General features: G+C 37.5%; 1 protein-coding gene across 1 annotated transcript in view; it reads left to right on the forward strand.

Annotated features, from left to right (window-relative positions):
* The window catches only part of tlcd3a (TLC domain containing 3A), a 32,589-nt gene extending 26,222 nt beyond the window's left edge, over positions 1-6,367 (forward strand). Inside the window, exon 5 of the mRNA XM_088440831.1 lies at positions 1,806-6,367. Coding sequence (XP_088296957.1) covers positions 1,806-2,078 — 273 coding nt within the window. The 3' untranslated portion in view covers positions 2,079-6,367. The remainder of the gene's footprint in view (positions 1-1,805) is intronic.
* Positions 6,368-16,183: the final 9,816 nt, after the last annotated feature.

Here is a 16,183-nt window from a genome sequence, read left to right on the forward strand (position 1 = left end):
ATCGGTTTCTGAATCCATCACCTATATTGAGTTAAAATGTTCAATTAGGGTTAGAGATTTGAGTTAGTTGTGTGGTTAGGGGAGAACGACCATCAATTGTATAGCCAAAATTAGATATCCCCCGATAACACCTTTTCACTTCCGATACAATACCAACATTGCAGCCTTAACTACAAGATGATAATGATCTAACACATTGGTTATTTAGAAATGTAAGAATGGACTTGATCAAGTGACACTATTAGACAAAACACAGTAGTCAGCAATAATAGATATGAGAAAAAATGACCCATTTATTTAAAACATTTGGGTTACATAAACACAACGTCAAACATGAATGTACTGAACTTGAATAAAATAATAACAAAATTAGTGGATACCTGACAAAAAAACGTACAAAGTCCTTAAAACAAATTCGACTCTTCGATGTGCAAAATGCCAATAACAAAAGAAAATCTGAGTCTGGTAGGAGCAATGTTTTTCCTCCCAAGATACAGCGTGTTCATGTTTGGACGTTTGTTTTTGAACGATATCTTTTGACTCATTCAAGCAACCTTACTAAGTCCATGTGCGCACAGTAGATGACAGCCTTGTATTTCAAACTATTTCTCATGTGTTTGATGCAATTCCCAAAATGGACACAACAGTTGTCTCAAATGAATGGGCTGGGTCTCATTTGTATGAGTGCTAACATTGAAGATCTTGCATGTAGACCCATCTATTATTTTATTATTTTTGTTATTATGTCTTCAGGTTTGATATTGGCCCAATATCCAAAATCTAGGTTATGTAACTTATATCACAATGTTGAAGGTAGTGATACGGTGCACAATTTTCTCAATTGTTGAGTCGAGTCTAGAACAGAGGTCCCCTACCAACGGTCCACAGCCCGGTATCAGTCTGTGAATCAACTGGTACCAGGCCACACCTGAAATAATGAACCATTTCCATTGAGTGTATAATAATGTTTCAACTCTGAAAAATATCTTATTTTGAAAACCTTTTTTTTTTTTTAAACTTTCCGGATTCTCTTGGATCTGTTTGGGTAACTTGAGTACCAAAATTTCATTCACTAAGAAGTAAAATGAGTAATCTTAGGAACGGGGAAAAGGCCCAGTCAACAGGCAGATGATGAGCCTACAACTTGGAAGAAAAAGAAAGTTTTTAATGAACAATACCAGAAGCCCTACTTAAAATTACGATTTCTCACGATAAGGACTTGGAGTGCTACCTCCCAGTCAAAAAGAACCCAAAAACTAACAAGGAATGGATTCTCAACCGATTTGTTACTCATCCAGGTGAGTCAAGCATGACTATGCAAGATGAGCTCGCGAGTAACGGGAGCCTTAAAAGTATGTTAGAAACCCCCGACATCCCGTATGTGTGAAGAGAGAAACAAGCTGAGGGCTCCCATTAGTTTGGCGTTAATAGCGAGTTCATGTTTAATGGGTTTTATATGCATTTTATATTCACCATTCAAGCAATGATCAAATCCCCCTGCTGGCGCTAAAATAGTCAAGCGTTGACCAGTCCATGGTGATGAAAAGGTTGGAGGACCCTGGGTCTCAGCCTCATGCCAACCAAGACATCATGGTCTTTGCTGACATCTACTGTCCATTTCTTTCACTGCTCTTGAAGACAGCTAAAAAGTGTCAATTGAAACCCTCATGAGCTTGTCAGCCAATAGTTAGGAAGGAGTTCCACAGGCACGAATAGGTAAACTAGTGAAAAGTGAACCGGGAATACTGTGTCCTACTTTGAAGCGGACAAACAAAATAAATGTAAGACTCTCTTGTCCTCCCCAGCTGGGCCTCCAGGATGTTCGACTGCACAAGTACAACGGCTGCATGGTGCTGCTCACCTTCTTCACATGCCGCATCGCCCTCTTCCCATACATGTACTGGGCTTACGGCCACCACTACGGCATCCCGCTTTATGCTGTGCCCTTCCACCTGTCGCTCGCTGCCAACCTGGGCAACTCTTGTATCCTGGCGCCACAGGTCTATTGGTTTGTCCTGCTGTGTAGAAAGGGCTGGCGTCTGTACCAACGCAGTCATCGACTAGTTAAGGACCAGTGACCTCCGGGAACTCAAGACGTCAGTAAACATAATGACTGTACTTCTGATATCCAACCACCCACAAATTGTACTCCAGTTCAGGAGGACTGCCCGCGGCTATCCCCATTGCACAATTTCACTCCTCTATTTTGCAATCTGTTGATAGCAAAACTACTACTGATGTTTGGTATTTCCCGCCTGGTCCAGCTGTCGATCATAGAAAAGGATGTCGAGCAAACGTGCGATAGACACAAATGTTCTCAATCTGCTGTTAAGGTCTGTTAAGGTGGGAGCAATGACAGATCTTTTTTTCTTTATTATGTTTTTTAAGAGTGGCGGCTTTGTTTTGCTCCCGCCGACTTTGTAGCAGTCGTTGGTTTCATTTTAAATTGGCTCTCCGACTGAATAAGCGACTCACTATTATTAGAGCATTTTTTTATCTATACAAACAAAAAATACGGAAAAATACAGATTTTTCTTTTGGGCTTAGTTTAAAAAAAAATCCATTGATAGATAATCATAACATCTGCAGTATAAATACGGTTTTAAACATGACCACGTTTTGCAGTGCAAGTGAGAAACGTGCACACAACATGGATGTCATCGAGCATGAATGATGGTTATCTCAGCCAGTGTTTCTTAAATGGAGTTATGTGAAGGCACTTCGGGGTATGTGAGATTTTAACTGGGTTTCTGTAGGTATCAGAAAATGCAATTCAATGCCAAGGCAGGCAATGAATGTTATTCGCAAATTAATTGGAACATGGAGAACGCTTGCGAAAGTGTTTTATATTTGCAGAGCTTTGTATGCTTTAAGTTTGATACCCAATTATAGTACTTAATTGTATTTCACAAGTTTAGTAAAGCATGCAAAAATTCTTTGCGCTGATTTACCGTTTTGCACTGAGTGGCGCACTTTTTTGAGTGTTGGTGAGGTTAGCAAATGCACGCAAGTCTGCTTCCTCAGGGATCTTTCAAGGTTGCAAACGACGAAAACGGTACAGGCGAAAGTTTGCAACCTTGAACGAACCCTGACGACATCCGTTACCAGGGCTTTAAGGGGCTACTTGTTGAGATGTTGAGAACCACTAGTTGATGGTAGAGAAACTTAGCGGATGAAGATACTTTGGCATGCGCAGCGCCACAATGAACCAAATTGTATAGACAGTTTGCCAAATTTAAAGCAATGGTCGAAAGCAGAATGGAAATACTAAAGTTGATTTACATTTTATGGCAAAATAAATGATAATGTATTCTAATATTGTTATAAGGTAGTGCAAGCTTGCACAGCAAACTGAGTTGAGCCTAAAATGATAAAAAAAATCTGTATTTTTTTTTTTTTTGTAATTGAAACTAGAAAAGACAAATTGCACTTTCTCTAATAAAGGAGAGTTTCTTTAAGCAGCAAAAAGCAGTATTAACAAGAGATGACATAGGTTTAGCGACCAGGTGGCGGTTTTAGCTCCTGCTAGGTCCTTCCATCATACGTCAATTGTTACATGAAAGCTAGATTTTAACGTGAAGTTTTCACTCTATGGTCAGTCGGTGCCTCAGACGAGCAATAAAGATAAGATAGCATTAGCGCTATCTACCAGTGAGACTTTATACAAGTTCAGGTTTTTGGAGAACATAACATATATATATCTTAACCTTGACACTACTTGACATAAGCTTTTTAATCGTCAGCCCCTTTACTCTGCCTGTAAAAATTGGCATTTTGTGTAAAAAACGCTGGTAGCTACTGATAAGCATATTACCATGAATTGCAACTACACAGTTTGTTCTACAGTCATGACACTTGGTTGTACACTGTAAAGCTTTATAGACTACAAAGTGACTCTGAATGCATTAACGTGCTTTGCATCTCACTTTTTCACCCGGAAAACTAGAATCTATGCAAAAAGATAGCCACGCTGCATGTTTACAATACCGAAAATTGTTTTTTTCACACTGCATTCCAGACTAAACATTTTTATTTGCTTCAGAATCAAGTAGCAATACCTTATTAGCTGTAATTTAGATATTTTTTCTGGTTTTAAATGTAGCTTAACATTTATGCTTTGTTTTGAGCACGTGAAAAAGCCGAGCTGGAATAGTCGTTGGGCATGATGTGGTGCTAAAAATTAAAATTACAAACACGGCAGATTTTTTTTTTTTTCATGTGTTAATAATGGCGCATTGGAGTTTGACAAAACAGCAAAAAACAGCAGGCCTTTGTTTGGAATGATTTTCAGATTAGCTCTGCTACATAGGCATAGCATTTCTGTATAGTGCACATTTTAAAATGTGGAGTTCAGATTTAGTTTTCAACCATCCTGTAAACTTATTTTTCCCAAAAAATTCATGAATGCTGGATCACAAATATGCAGGGCTTCATTTTATACACATAAAACACAGAATCACAACAGTTTAGATTTTACAGTTAAGACGCAAATGAACATAAATAAGCACACACTAGATTTTTCATCCACACTGCAACATAAATCCAGCCCCCACATTTTTTTTTATCCAACATAATATGTATGGATATTTTTATTAAAACGTCTCATCACTGACTTTTAAATGTAAATCTGAATTTTGAATAGCCTACCTTTTCATTTCAATCTTCATAAGTTGATCCTATCTCCTCAGGGTTTGGCGAAGATAACGTAATTAGGAAGTTGATGGTGTGTATCATGCTAATGTGAGACTGAGAGATTCGAAACTTATCACCACACTATCTTGTACTTCTGACAAATAGATTTCTACTGGTTGGCAAACCAAAGACTGTCAGGCACTTTAGTTCATCTTAACACGTGGAGAACATTGTCATATTTATAACAATTGTAGTTGTGTAATATCTGTAAATCACCTGTTTAAAAGGCTGCTAACCATTCATTTCGTACTTTATTACCATTTTTTCTAGATCTTTCATTAGCTGGTTGGATATCTGTTAAATGTGTCAAAAATTATGTCATTGGCTTTAAGGCAGCTGCAACACTTCAATTTGGGATGGCACTGCTAGTTGTTAGCATTAGCATGTGTGGAAAATTGGGTAGCTAATTCTCAAGCTAATTACAAATAACGCAACGTTAGCTGATACTACTCGAGCTAACTCGGGGCCTTTGCTGTGCCCACTATGGACTACTGCTAATTTTAATTGGCAAGTACTTCAGTTTTTCAACTATCGGCTGCGAACGCGTTATCGCTTAGGCGCCATCATGCTAAAATGTTAGCATTGCTAAAATTCCTCAACCTTCCGCTCTGAATGCGTTATCTCTTATGTGCCATCACACTAAAATGTTAGCATTGCTGACCGCATGAACTAACCTCTTCAGGCAGCAGCACTAACAAGAACGGTGGAAGGTGTCTTTATTATGATTTTCCTAAGTACATTTGAGAGTATAATGGCAACTGTAAATCGAGTCGTCAAGCACTTTTGTCATTGTAGCGAGGATCAGATAAACACAAGGAGATGTTGCTATAGTATATGCACTCAAAAAGGTCAGAAGAGGTCTTTACCAACCCACAGTTCTGCCCATTTTTAGTGCATTTTATTCCAATTCAACAAATTTCAGGGATTTCCACAATGCAGCACCATTACCCTTTTTTTTTTGTGTGGGTGCATATCTGTTCTCACAGAAATGCACAACTATTTGAGCTGTGATATGATGGTGAGGGGATTTTAATCCATGGACAGTGAAACAAATTTGGTTCCCGGTGCCTTGTGAAATAGGGATATAAGTCAACAGGTGGTGTTTACAATTTGTGGCTCTGTTTATCATCACCAGCATAATCTGGATTATGCATGAAGTTGGCAATCATTTCCAAACCATTTAAAAATATATATGTGTAGTTAAATTGGAATTTATTCTTTTTTGTTGCTTATCACTTCAACAGATAATTTATTCACATTTAAGTTACAATGTTTGGATGTTACGGCCTTTTCTGGCGTTCAGTGTTTATTTTAATGAATGAAAATAATATACTTAATACATTCAACTCATAATATACTTAATAGTCTTAAAAGTCTTATATTTGGTTGCCGTGCTCATGTTTGTTTTGAAATTGTAGCTTTCTAATATTTAACATGTGTTTCCAGACACACTTGGGGTGTGAACTCATTGCCGGCACAACCTTTATATCACTTCTTGTCCCGACATGCTTTATTTTTGACAAATTTCTGTTAACATTTTCTCAAATTTTTGTAGCTTGATATTTTAGAGGACTGAATTGTTTTATCACAAAATGTGAAAGTAAAAAAATGTGAGAAAAGGCTTCAACTTGGGACCCATTTAAAAAAAATAAAATAAACTTGATTTTGATTTTTATGGCTGTGTCATTTTGTCACTTAAACCGCAATCGAAATTTTTAAAATATCAAGGAGAAAAAAATGCTATCCGAATGAGAATGTCAATCATTTGAAATTATTGTTCACATTTTCTCATTCCTTGGATTTATTAGGTATTGTTTTGCATTGCGCGTCAGCTCCTTAAATTGTAGTTCAACATTCCTACCTCCCGAGGGCACTCCTGATTCAAACTGCAGCTGTTGAGAACTCCATTTACCATCAAAAATGCCACACAATGACACACATCATTACATAATACACAAAATGTAATTTCCTTATTTTGGTCTTATGTTTTTTGCAATTTTTTTTACCTGTTAATTCATAAAACAAGATCCAGTAACGTGTATGAAGTGCAGTGGAGATGGTGAGCAATCAACCATGGAAAGCAATGGTAAGCAGGAGGAGAATCCGGAATGAATATTATTCCGTTTCATTTCCAGTAAGTATAACAAATACTTTAGTTCAGTCGTTTTTGAATGAGGGTATGTGTACCCCTGGGATTACGTGAAGGTACTTCAAGGGTTATGTGTGACTAAAGGAATCCTTCAGTTTTTAGCAAATTTATGCAATGACAGGCCTGGCAGATGTTGCCTTTAAAGGGAGAGTGTTAAGATTTAGACCGTTTTTTTCATTAAAAATGGTTAAATGATTTAAAATAAAAGAAAAATTGAAATTAAGTGTGTTGTTAATGACCAACAGTATATTTTAAATATAATCATAGATCTAGTTATCATTAAATTAAATTACATGGGGGGGTGACACTTCTCCGGAGGCAGCCATGTTTGTCATAGCTGCTGGACAATTGTAAATGCAGCTCCTCCTGCTGTCCGTAATGAAAAAAGGTCTAAATCTTACACACTATCCCTTTAAAATTCCGAGCAGATGTTTTAGAACATTAAGGAACTTATTGCAGAATTCTGTTATAGTGATACCTTTGCAAAATATTCTATATGCAAACCTTCTTATTCACATTATCATTAGTGATACAATTTTCCAGCACAAGCTAGAAATAAAACTCATATGGCACAATCTAAAACAGAAATGCCTAGGGATATTATAGTTTATTTTTCGCTGTGAAGTGGGTCTGTGCCAGGCAATGCAAACTGGTGATTGTCAGAATATTTGTAAAAAATAGTGATTATACATTTGCTATAATAAATAAATATAACTGCTTGGAATGAAGAAAGGCTTTGCTATAATAAACACAACTCCTTGCAATGAAGAAATGCTTTGCTATATCATAAATATACCTTCTGGCTTTGCTATGAGAATAGATGCACTGCTTGAAATGTAACAATGTGTGCTATGAGGAGGTTGTTTTGAGCTTCACCGTGGGAAGGACGACCATGTCACTTTGCTTGTTATCTACAAAATGTCTTGCCACATCATCACATCATACACACACATAGAAAGACACGTGTACAAGGTTCCAGCCATCTTCTTTTTAGGGTAGGGACCTTTATGTAAATTGGGGACTTCGAAAATAAAAAGAGAGGGTTCGGAGGGGCTGCTTCAGAGAGCAGTTAGAATTGACCTTGTGCACTCTTTCTCCATTCTCCTCATGCATGAGAAAGACAAAATGCCTTCTCCCCTTCTTTGTGTATAGTTTCTCACAGATGTCCAACAGGCGAATCTGACAGTGATGAAAATTAAAGGTTCTTTGACTCGGCCATGTTGGTTGCAAAAAGATTTTATTCTTGCCAAATACCGCTGATATCAGAAGAAGCTAGTTCTACTCTCTTGTTCCTGTCTTTTTATTGTGAGACTGGCCTATTTTACTCATCACCTATGAACGTGAATACTTCAATTACTTCTTCCTTTGACCCTAAGAGACAACAGGGCACCAGGGTCCAAACTCGCCAGTCGCCAGTTATCCTCGGGACAAAAAAAAACAAAAACATCCGCATGTATCAAAATCTCATTCCAACCTTTACTTTTTTTTTTTTTTATCAAATTATTAACTACAATTTAGAAAATATCATTAAATAAGGTAGACAATGCTCAAGGCATGCTACTTTAATAATTGTTATCATGGTATTTTAAACATTCTACAGTTTAATGCAGTGGAATAAAACAAGTATCTGAACTTTTTGGAATTTCTCATTTTTCAAAAAAAAAAAAATCTATATTAAATGTGATCTCATCGTTTCCAAAACCACAGAGATGAAAAACATTGCCTGCTTTATCTAAGACCACCGAACATTTAAAGATCCTCACATTTTTGGTGAGAATAAAATGCTAACAGTCAAAAAGGAGGCTCTTGGTGTACTAAACCAGGGGTTCTCAAACTCTGTGGAGTTAGAAAGCAAATTTTCCAAGGACCCCATTGCAAATGTTTGCCGAAAAAAAAATCAGTTAAGCCAAACATAAGTGCCATTTTCGCTCACCAACAGATTCAATTTGACAAGTAAATTTCTTGCTTTTCAGCTGTACTGAAGTTTAGAAAATAAAATTTGCAAATTGCACACCCCCTTATAACATACCAGGTCAATTTCCCCACAAAAAGGTTGCTACAAATTAAGTCAAAAACAGTATTATAAAATAAAATATTGCTTCTAGCTTTGCTGGCTTGACCGCCTAGTTAGCAAGCAATCGTAGACACAAAATGCTTTTTGACAAATTTCAAAATCATTACATTTTTAAAAATATATTACCCCATGACCCAGCCCGGATAAAGCGGTGGTTAATGGATGGATGGACACAAATATAGTAAATTGGTTGAACTGATTGCTTTGTTGAAGGTTTGTGAATACTTTCACAATTTAATATAAAATATAATTAAATTAACTTAATTAATTAAATTAAAAACAAATTAATTATATTAAAAAACTAAAAATGATTTCACGGACAGGCCAGTGCCACAGACCCACTTTGAGAAGCACTGTACTAAACTGTTTTATTTGCTGTATTTTTTTTTCAGCTCTTTTTTTTTTTTTTTTTTTTTGAATAGACAACCAATTCAGCTGAAGAACAGCCATTCGGAACGTAACTCATTCATATGTACACATGTAGAGGAGCATCTGCATACCATCCACTTTCTATCGCTACTAATGGTGGTTGCACCCAATCACACCTAAGGACAATTTAGTATGTCCAATCTTCTTTAATTCTTTAATATTTAGACACATCAAAACTTACTTGGTGAGTGCAAACCAATTAAAAGAATAAGCATACTTAGAACCAAGCACATTTTAATCCATTAGCAGTCAAAATGTCATTTTTGGTCATTTCAAACCAAATTTATTCCAATTTTTTGCCAATCGTTTTTCTCAAAATGGGTCTGAATTGACAGCTAGCACTGTATGTATTAGGAATCAGGAGAGAAGCTCAATGCCATTTCACATTGGTAAATAATATATTAAGGTGAGAAAGCATAGGCTTTTGTCATGAAAACATGTGGGAAACATTGGAACACAGAAAACAAAAATGCTTGAGTTGACTTGTTATCAAAAAGAGTTCTTAACTTTTTAAATGTTAATACCCCCAAAGATCAGCTTAATTAATCATTGCAGCCAATATCGTGATCGCGAAAATTTGATTGTACAGCCCTGCCTAACAGTAACAAAAGTGGAGCAACAAAACAAGTTAAACAGATGTTCTTAACCCTCAGCTGCAATGAGCCATCATGTGGACTAGACCTGACTGACTGGGCGTCATTATCCTGCTTTGTGTGATTTTGTATGGAGTAAGAACTCTGTCAAAGACGTATGCGTATTCATATAAGTACAACTCTGGCGAGACGCCACTTCACGTCTTTGCATGAATCTTATCTTTGGATTCGCGAATCCCTCCTTTGGATTCCTGGATCTGATCCTTTGCATTCGTGGATCTGGATATGCAAAAATAATGACGTCATGCCAAGCTACCAGGCAAAGTCAGTCCATTTGAGTGTCAGTCTGCGTAAAGCGTAAAAAATGGCCGACTTGAACGCAAACTGAACGCCAAAAAGAATTTTTCAATATCTTATCAGGCTCCACTCTTAAGGATCATGTGAATACAATTTTAGTAATGCTCAAATGATGCTTTTGTGCACTGTTGGGAGTAATACATTACAAAAGTGATTGAATTACTGTAATGCATTACTTTTTCTGTAATGGGGTAGTGTAATATACTACACACAAAAAAAAGGCCAGATTTTACTCGTTACAAATCAGAGTACGCAATACATTTTTAGCCTGAAGGTGGTGTTTTGTTTGTTTTTTTTTCTCCCAAATTCACATTTACTTGCTGTTGTTAGTATTTACTACAGCAGAGATAAATGTGGCAGCAGCAGACGACTAGTTGAATATGGACAATATGTACACAAGATGGATGTACACTCATTATTTTCAGTTCGTTAGAGATTAAGACGAAGAATATATTTGTTAAGTGCACTTCGTGCGCGCAGTGGGGGGATGTCATGGCCAGCAAGGCCTTCTTTGCCGCCCTAACATAACCTGACATTATCATGACTATAATAAACTATATTCATTATAATAACTATAATAAATGTCAAGTTCATTTTAAATATATTTTTACCAAATATATATTTTTAAACATATAAAATTATTCTTCTTTCGTGTCTTTCTTTATAAAATTATTCTCCATATTCTGTTCTTTTCGTGTCACATTATATCCCTTTGATTACGCTCCTTCCAGTGTTGTAGTTTTAGGATAGAGGTTTTAGCCAATTAGAATTCAGCTAACGTGTCGCAACTAGCAATAATGATAAGGTAAGCCAACGCTAGCTTACACAATACAATTGCTATTAATAATAGCAATTATAAATAGTTGTGGTCAATGTCACCGTAGTATGAAGATGAAACATATAAAAACTCACTTTACGCAGTACGCTGCACACAATAACAGGTTAGCTGCTAACATGAGCAGCACCAAAACCATCTATTTTTGAAACGTCTGTCCCTAACCGAGTCGACTGAACTTGAATTTGAATATTAACATTGAAATTGTGGAGTATATTTTTTCCGCCTAAAGCATCAACAATGCATCACTATGAAGTGAAGCTAAGTAATAAACGGATAAGAATACAGTAATCCCTTGCTGTATCGCGGTTCATCTTTCACAGGTTCGCTGCTTCACGGATTTTTTACAGTGTGGATATTTTTTACAGCGCGGATATTTTTTACAGCGCATTGTGCTCTGAATCCTGATTGGCTCAAGGGCTTTACTGTTGTCTCGAAATTAAATACAGTGATCCCTCCTACTTCGCGGTCTCAGATATTGTGGTCTCAGTATTTCGCGGGTTTTTCCAGGAAAAATTAAAAACATTTCAAAATAAAAAATAATTTAAAAAAAATGCTCAAAAATGGAAAACAATGAAAAATAAAAAACAAAAAAGTACATGATACAGTACTGTATTCATCAAATAACTAAGTAATATTAGTTAATAACTATGTTAAGAATTCTTCAAGCATTAGAGTTCGTGACGTTTTTATCTTATTTTGAAATGAGTGCTTTTAATTTGTCGGGTCGCGATGCATTTCCGTTTCCTGTTTTACGTTCTCTGCGAGTCGTTCGGCTTGTTACGGTGACGTAGTGAATGACAACCTAAGCTCATATTTATAGTTTATTATCATTTATGTTGATAACGCACGCTACTGCCAATCTTTAGTAAGCGATGAGTGTTTATTCTGTTTATGTGTTCGTTTGTACAGCGGTTGCACTTTATATTTAGTAGTTGTTGCTAACCCGCTAATATCGGCTAAAAATACAGTAAAGTCATAGATTAAAGTTCGGCAAGTGTTTATATGTTAGTTAACTGACTTTAACGTTGTTGTTGATATATTATTCAACGTATACTACATGATACACCATACATGAGCCAAAATAAATGTGAAGTTCAACGTGATGACTTGCGTACTCTTTCACCGGAGTCTTGGTGCAGATAACCAGACCTGAGAACAAATTCTCAACAAACTAATATTTGTTATTTAAAGAATATAATTGTCACGTGGGACCCCGAGCCCGAACAGGATGCGACCGACAACCGAGGGGTTGGGTTCAAAGTGTTTATTACAACAGAAAGCGCACGTCTGGCGTGGAAAATAAGGGTGTCCAAAAAGGGAACGGGAAAGTACAAACAAAAGTCACAAAGTACGAAATAAGGGAGAGACGAGAACGTCTAGGAGGGATCAGTCCAACTGAGGAGTAAGGCAACGAGGGGGCGGAGGCTACAGGAGAACGATTAGGAACAAAGTAACAACAAAAAACATAAAGCGAGCAAAAATACAACTACAGAAAAGTACCAACCAAAAGAATCACAAGCGAGAGGGACGCGAGGCATGGGAGTTCACTGGGCGCAGGGAGTATGGCGAAGGAATAACCCAGCTTCGCTTTCCTGTAGCGACCAGCCTTAAAAATATGGCGTTATATTTGTGCCACAATTACGCACGCGCGGAAAAAAAATTGAGCGGAGAAAATCAAACTGAGCGAGCGAAAACAGATTTTGAGAGCAAGAAAAAAACTATTGAGCGCGTAATGATAAGAGTTTGAGCGCGCGCCGATGTAGTTTGAACACAGAAAAAGAAATTGCTCGCTCAAAATTCCTTTTTGCTCGCTCGCAATAGCATTCTCGCGATCAACATCTCGCTCTCGCTCGCGATACTCCTCCCTCCCTCGCTCAACATTGCGTTTGCTCAACATTGAGCTCTCGCTCACTCGAGTCGTCCTCTGCGCTTGCTCAGTTCTGCTCACGCGTTACGTTTGTGCCACAAAACCAGCCAATCAGAGCTTGTAAAAGCACATTGATTGACAGCTTGGTATCCAATGAGATTGCTTGTTGTGTTCACCCGGAACGAGCAAACGAGAGTGCGTCACATCGACGTAGGCAGGAGGGGTGGGCTTATATTATTAAAGTACAAAAACTAACAAGGTATTTCTGTCAAATGATACAATACAGTAATAATAATAATATTAAAAGTAATTCTCCAGCCCAAGTCCGTGTTGACGCACTCTCGTTTGCCCTTTTCGGGTGAACACAGGGCAAACGAGAGTGCGTCAACGGATAGCGTACAAGCAATCTCATTGGATACTAAGCTGTGTCAATCAAAGTGCTTTTACAAGCTCTGATTGGCTGGTTTTGTGGCACAAATGTAACGCGTGAGCAGAACTGAGCGAGCGCAGAGGACGACTCGAGCGAGCGAGAGCTCAATGTTGAGCAAACGCGATGTTGAGCGAGGGAGAGAGGAGTATCGCGAGCGAGAGCGAGATGTTGAGCGAGAGAGGGCTATCCCGAGCGAGCAAAGAGGAATTTTGAGCGAGCAATTTCTTTTTCTGTGTTCAAACTCCATCGGCGCGCGCTCAAACTCTTATCATTACGCGCTCAATAGTTTTTTTCTTGCTCTCAAAATCTGTTTTCGCTCGCTCAGTTTGATTTTCTCCGCTCAATTTTTTTTTCCGCGCGTGCGTAATTGTGGCACAAATATAACGCCATATAAAAAGACCCTGATGGGTAATGGGGAACAGGTGTGCAAGGCTGGTGACCCCGCCTCCTCGTGGCACAATCGAACACTGCCTAGGCACAGAGCAAACACACACACATGACAGTAATAATGAATACAATAATGTTAATAAGGATAATGTAATGTTAAATAAAAGGAGAAAGGAAATAAAATACGCAAAAAATACAAAAAAAAAGGATTGTTTATGGTTACTGCGGCAATATTGGGGCATACACAGAAATGTAGGAACTGATACCCTACTTCGCGGGGGGTTGACACCGCCCATTAACCGAGAAGTAAAAAGAAGTAAAAATCACTGTATTGAAGCTGTAATGTATTGGTTTTTCACTTGTCAATTTATTACAAAAGGCAAGAAGATCCAAAAGCTTGCTTTCGTCTCTCCTGTGTCTCTCCTGTGCCCGTGTGCGTTCAGATCAGCTGACACATTACAAACGTGCTAGTAAGCACATTGATTGACAGCTTGGTCTCTGTGAGCCAATCACGTGACTCGTAGGCTTGCCGAGAGGAAACGCACAGGTCTGTGTGCCTACCGAGAGCAACGGAGAAATGCACAGCTTTGGAGATCTGCCTTTTACCTAGATTTCTTTTGTAAGAAATTTAAATTTCAAGTGTATTGCTATGATATAGGGCGGCTCGGTGGCGCAGTGAATAGCACGTCCGCCTCACAGTTCAAAGGTCCCAGTTCAAATCCTAGCTGGCAACCAGTTCAGGGTGTCTCCCGCCTTCTGCCCAAAGCCAGCTGAGATAGACACAAGCAAGCCTGCAACCCCTGTGGGGATAATCGGCTATAGAAAATGAATGTTATGATATAAGAGGCTTCACTTTAATTCGATGTCCAGGCATATCCATTTATAAAAATCTTCTTGCTCAGAAAAAGAAAGAGCTCGACAACTAATCATAACAATGTGCGGGCTCATGACAAAGAGGCATAGCTGGGGCTGTGAAATACCCGTGTGACAATGTTTTCAACTTTGTATTAATATATAAAATGATTGTTTTTAAAAAAAATGGGGGTTTCAAACAGGTTTTGACTTTTGGTTTTATTCTATAGTTTAGTATTGCATTGTAAAATAATAAAACAAAATAAAGCTGGCTACTTCATGGATTTCACTTTGCACATGTTATTTTTGGAACGTAACCCCCGCCATAAACGAGGGATTACTGTACAAAAGATTCTGTATCCATCATGTCTTTAAAGGTTTACAATACAGATTAAATTATTTGTATTGTTTTTAGGCTTAAGGCTGGATGTGTAATGAGCATAATGAGCTACATTTAAAATGGTAAATCCATATTTAAAGTTATGTTGGTGAGCGTAATAAAAAAGTAATGCAATAGTAGTGTAATGCGTTACATTCTAAATACAGTAATATTGTAATGTAACTACTTACTTTGAAATGGCAGTGATAAGTAATAAATAATGCATTACAATTTTCAAGTAACTTGCCCAGCACTGCTTTTGTGGAAAATGGCTCATTTTGGGAATTTTAATTGGAAAATGGCTCATTTTGGGAAGCTTCTATAACAGCTAGAGACCTCTGCTGGCAGAAACAAGCACTGCAATTGGTTTGGAAAAACCCTTTCCTTTGAATTGAACTCACCGACTGAGGAAGGAAGAGGAATCCTTTTATGAATTAAATACAAGTAAAGATTTTTTATATTATTTATGTGACAGTTAATTATTTACGTGACAGTTAATCTATTAAAAAATATTGTGACGAACCAATTAATCATTTATATTAATGATGTTCAAACAATTTATGGATTTGGAGGCACAGGTTTTTAGCTTGCGAGCTATGGTCATAAGCCTGTCAGTCCAAAATCTCAAAGTAATTTATGAATGAATTGGACATTAAAACAATTAGCTGTTGTTGTATGGGTTAAGATCATTGTCAAAAAGATGTATGCATGGATGAATAACGGTGGCGCGGATGACTCGCAAATTGACTGACTTGGCGTGACATCATCTTAATTTGTATATCCAAATCCACAAATACAAAGAATCAGATCCACAAACCCATAAGAGATTTGAGCAGAGGTGATTTAAGAATCATACTCATACGAAAATAATTCCGCCTCAAGACAATCTAGAGTTGTATTGATATGAAAAACAATTCAATCTCAACACAATTTAGACGTCTTTTAGACAGCCTTTCTACTCTCTATTACTGAAGCTTGGGTCAATCCGTTCTCAATTATACCCACTTGGTCAACCATTATAGGTGACGGTTCCACTCAAATTTGTCACATTCATCTAATGTTCATCTATCACATACACCACAAGTAAAATAGCAAAGTATTCCTGAGTTTGAATTTACTAAGTAGTGCCTTTAAAA

This window comes from Hippichthys cyanospilos, chromosome 18 (assembly GCF_059441005.1).
Source record: "Hippichthys cyanospilos isolate Australia breed blue-spotted pipefish chromosome 18, RoL_Hcya_1.0, whole genome shotgun sequence".
Taxonomy (NCBI): domain Eukaryota; kingdom Metazoa; phylum Chordata; class Actinopteri; order Syngnathiformes; family Syngnathidae; genus Hippichthys; species Hippichthys cyanospilos.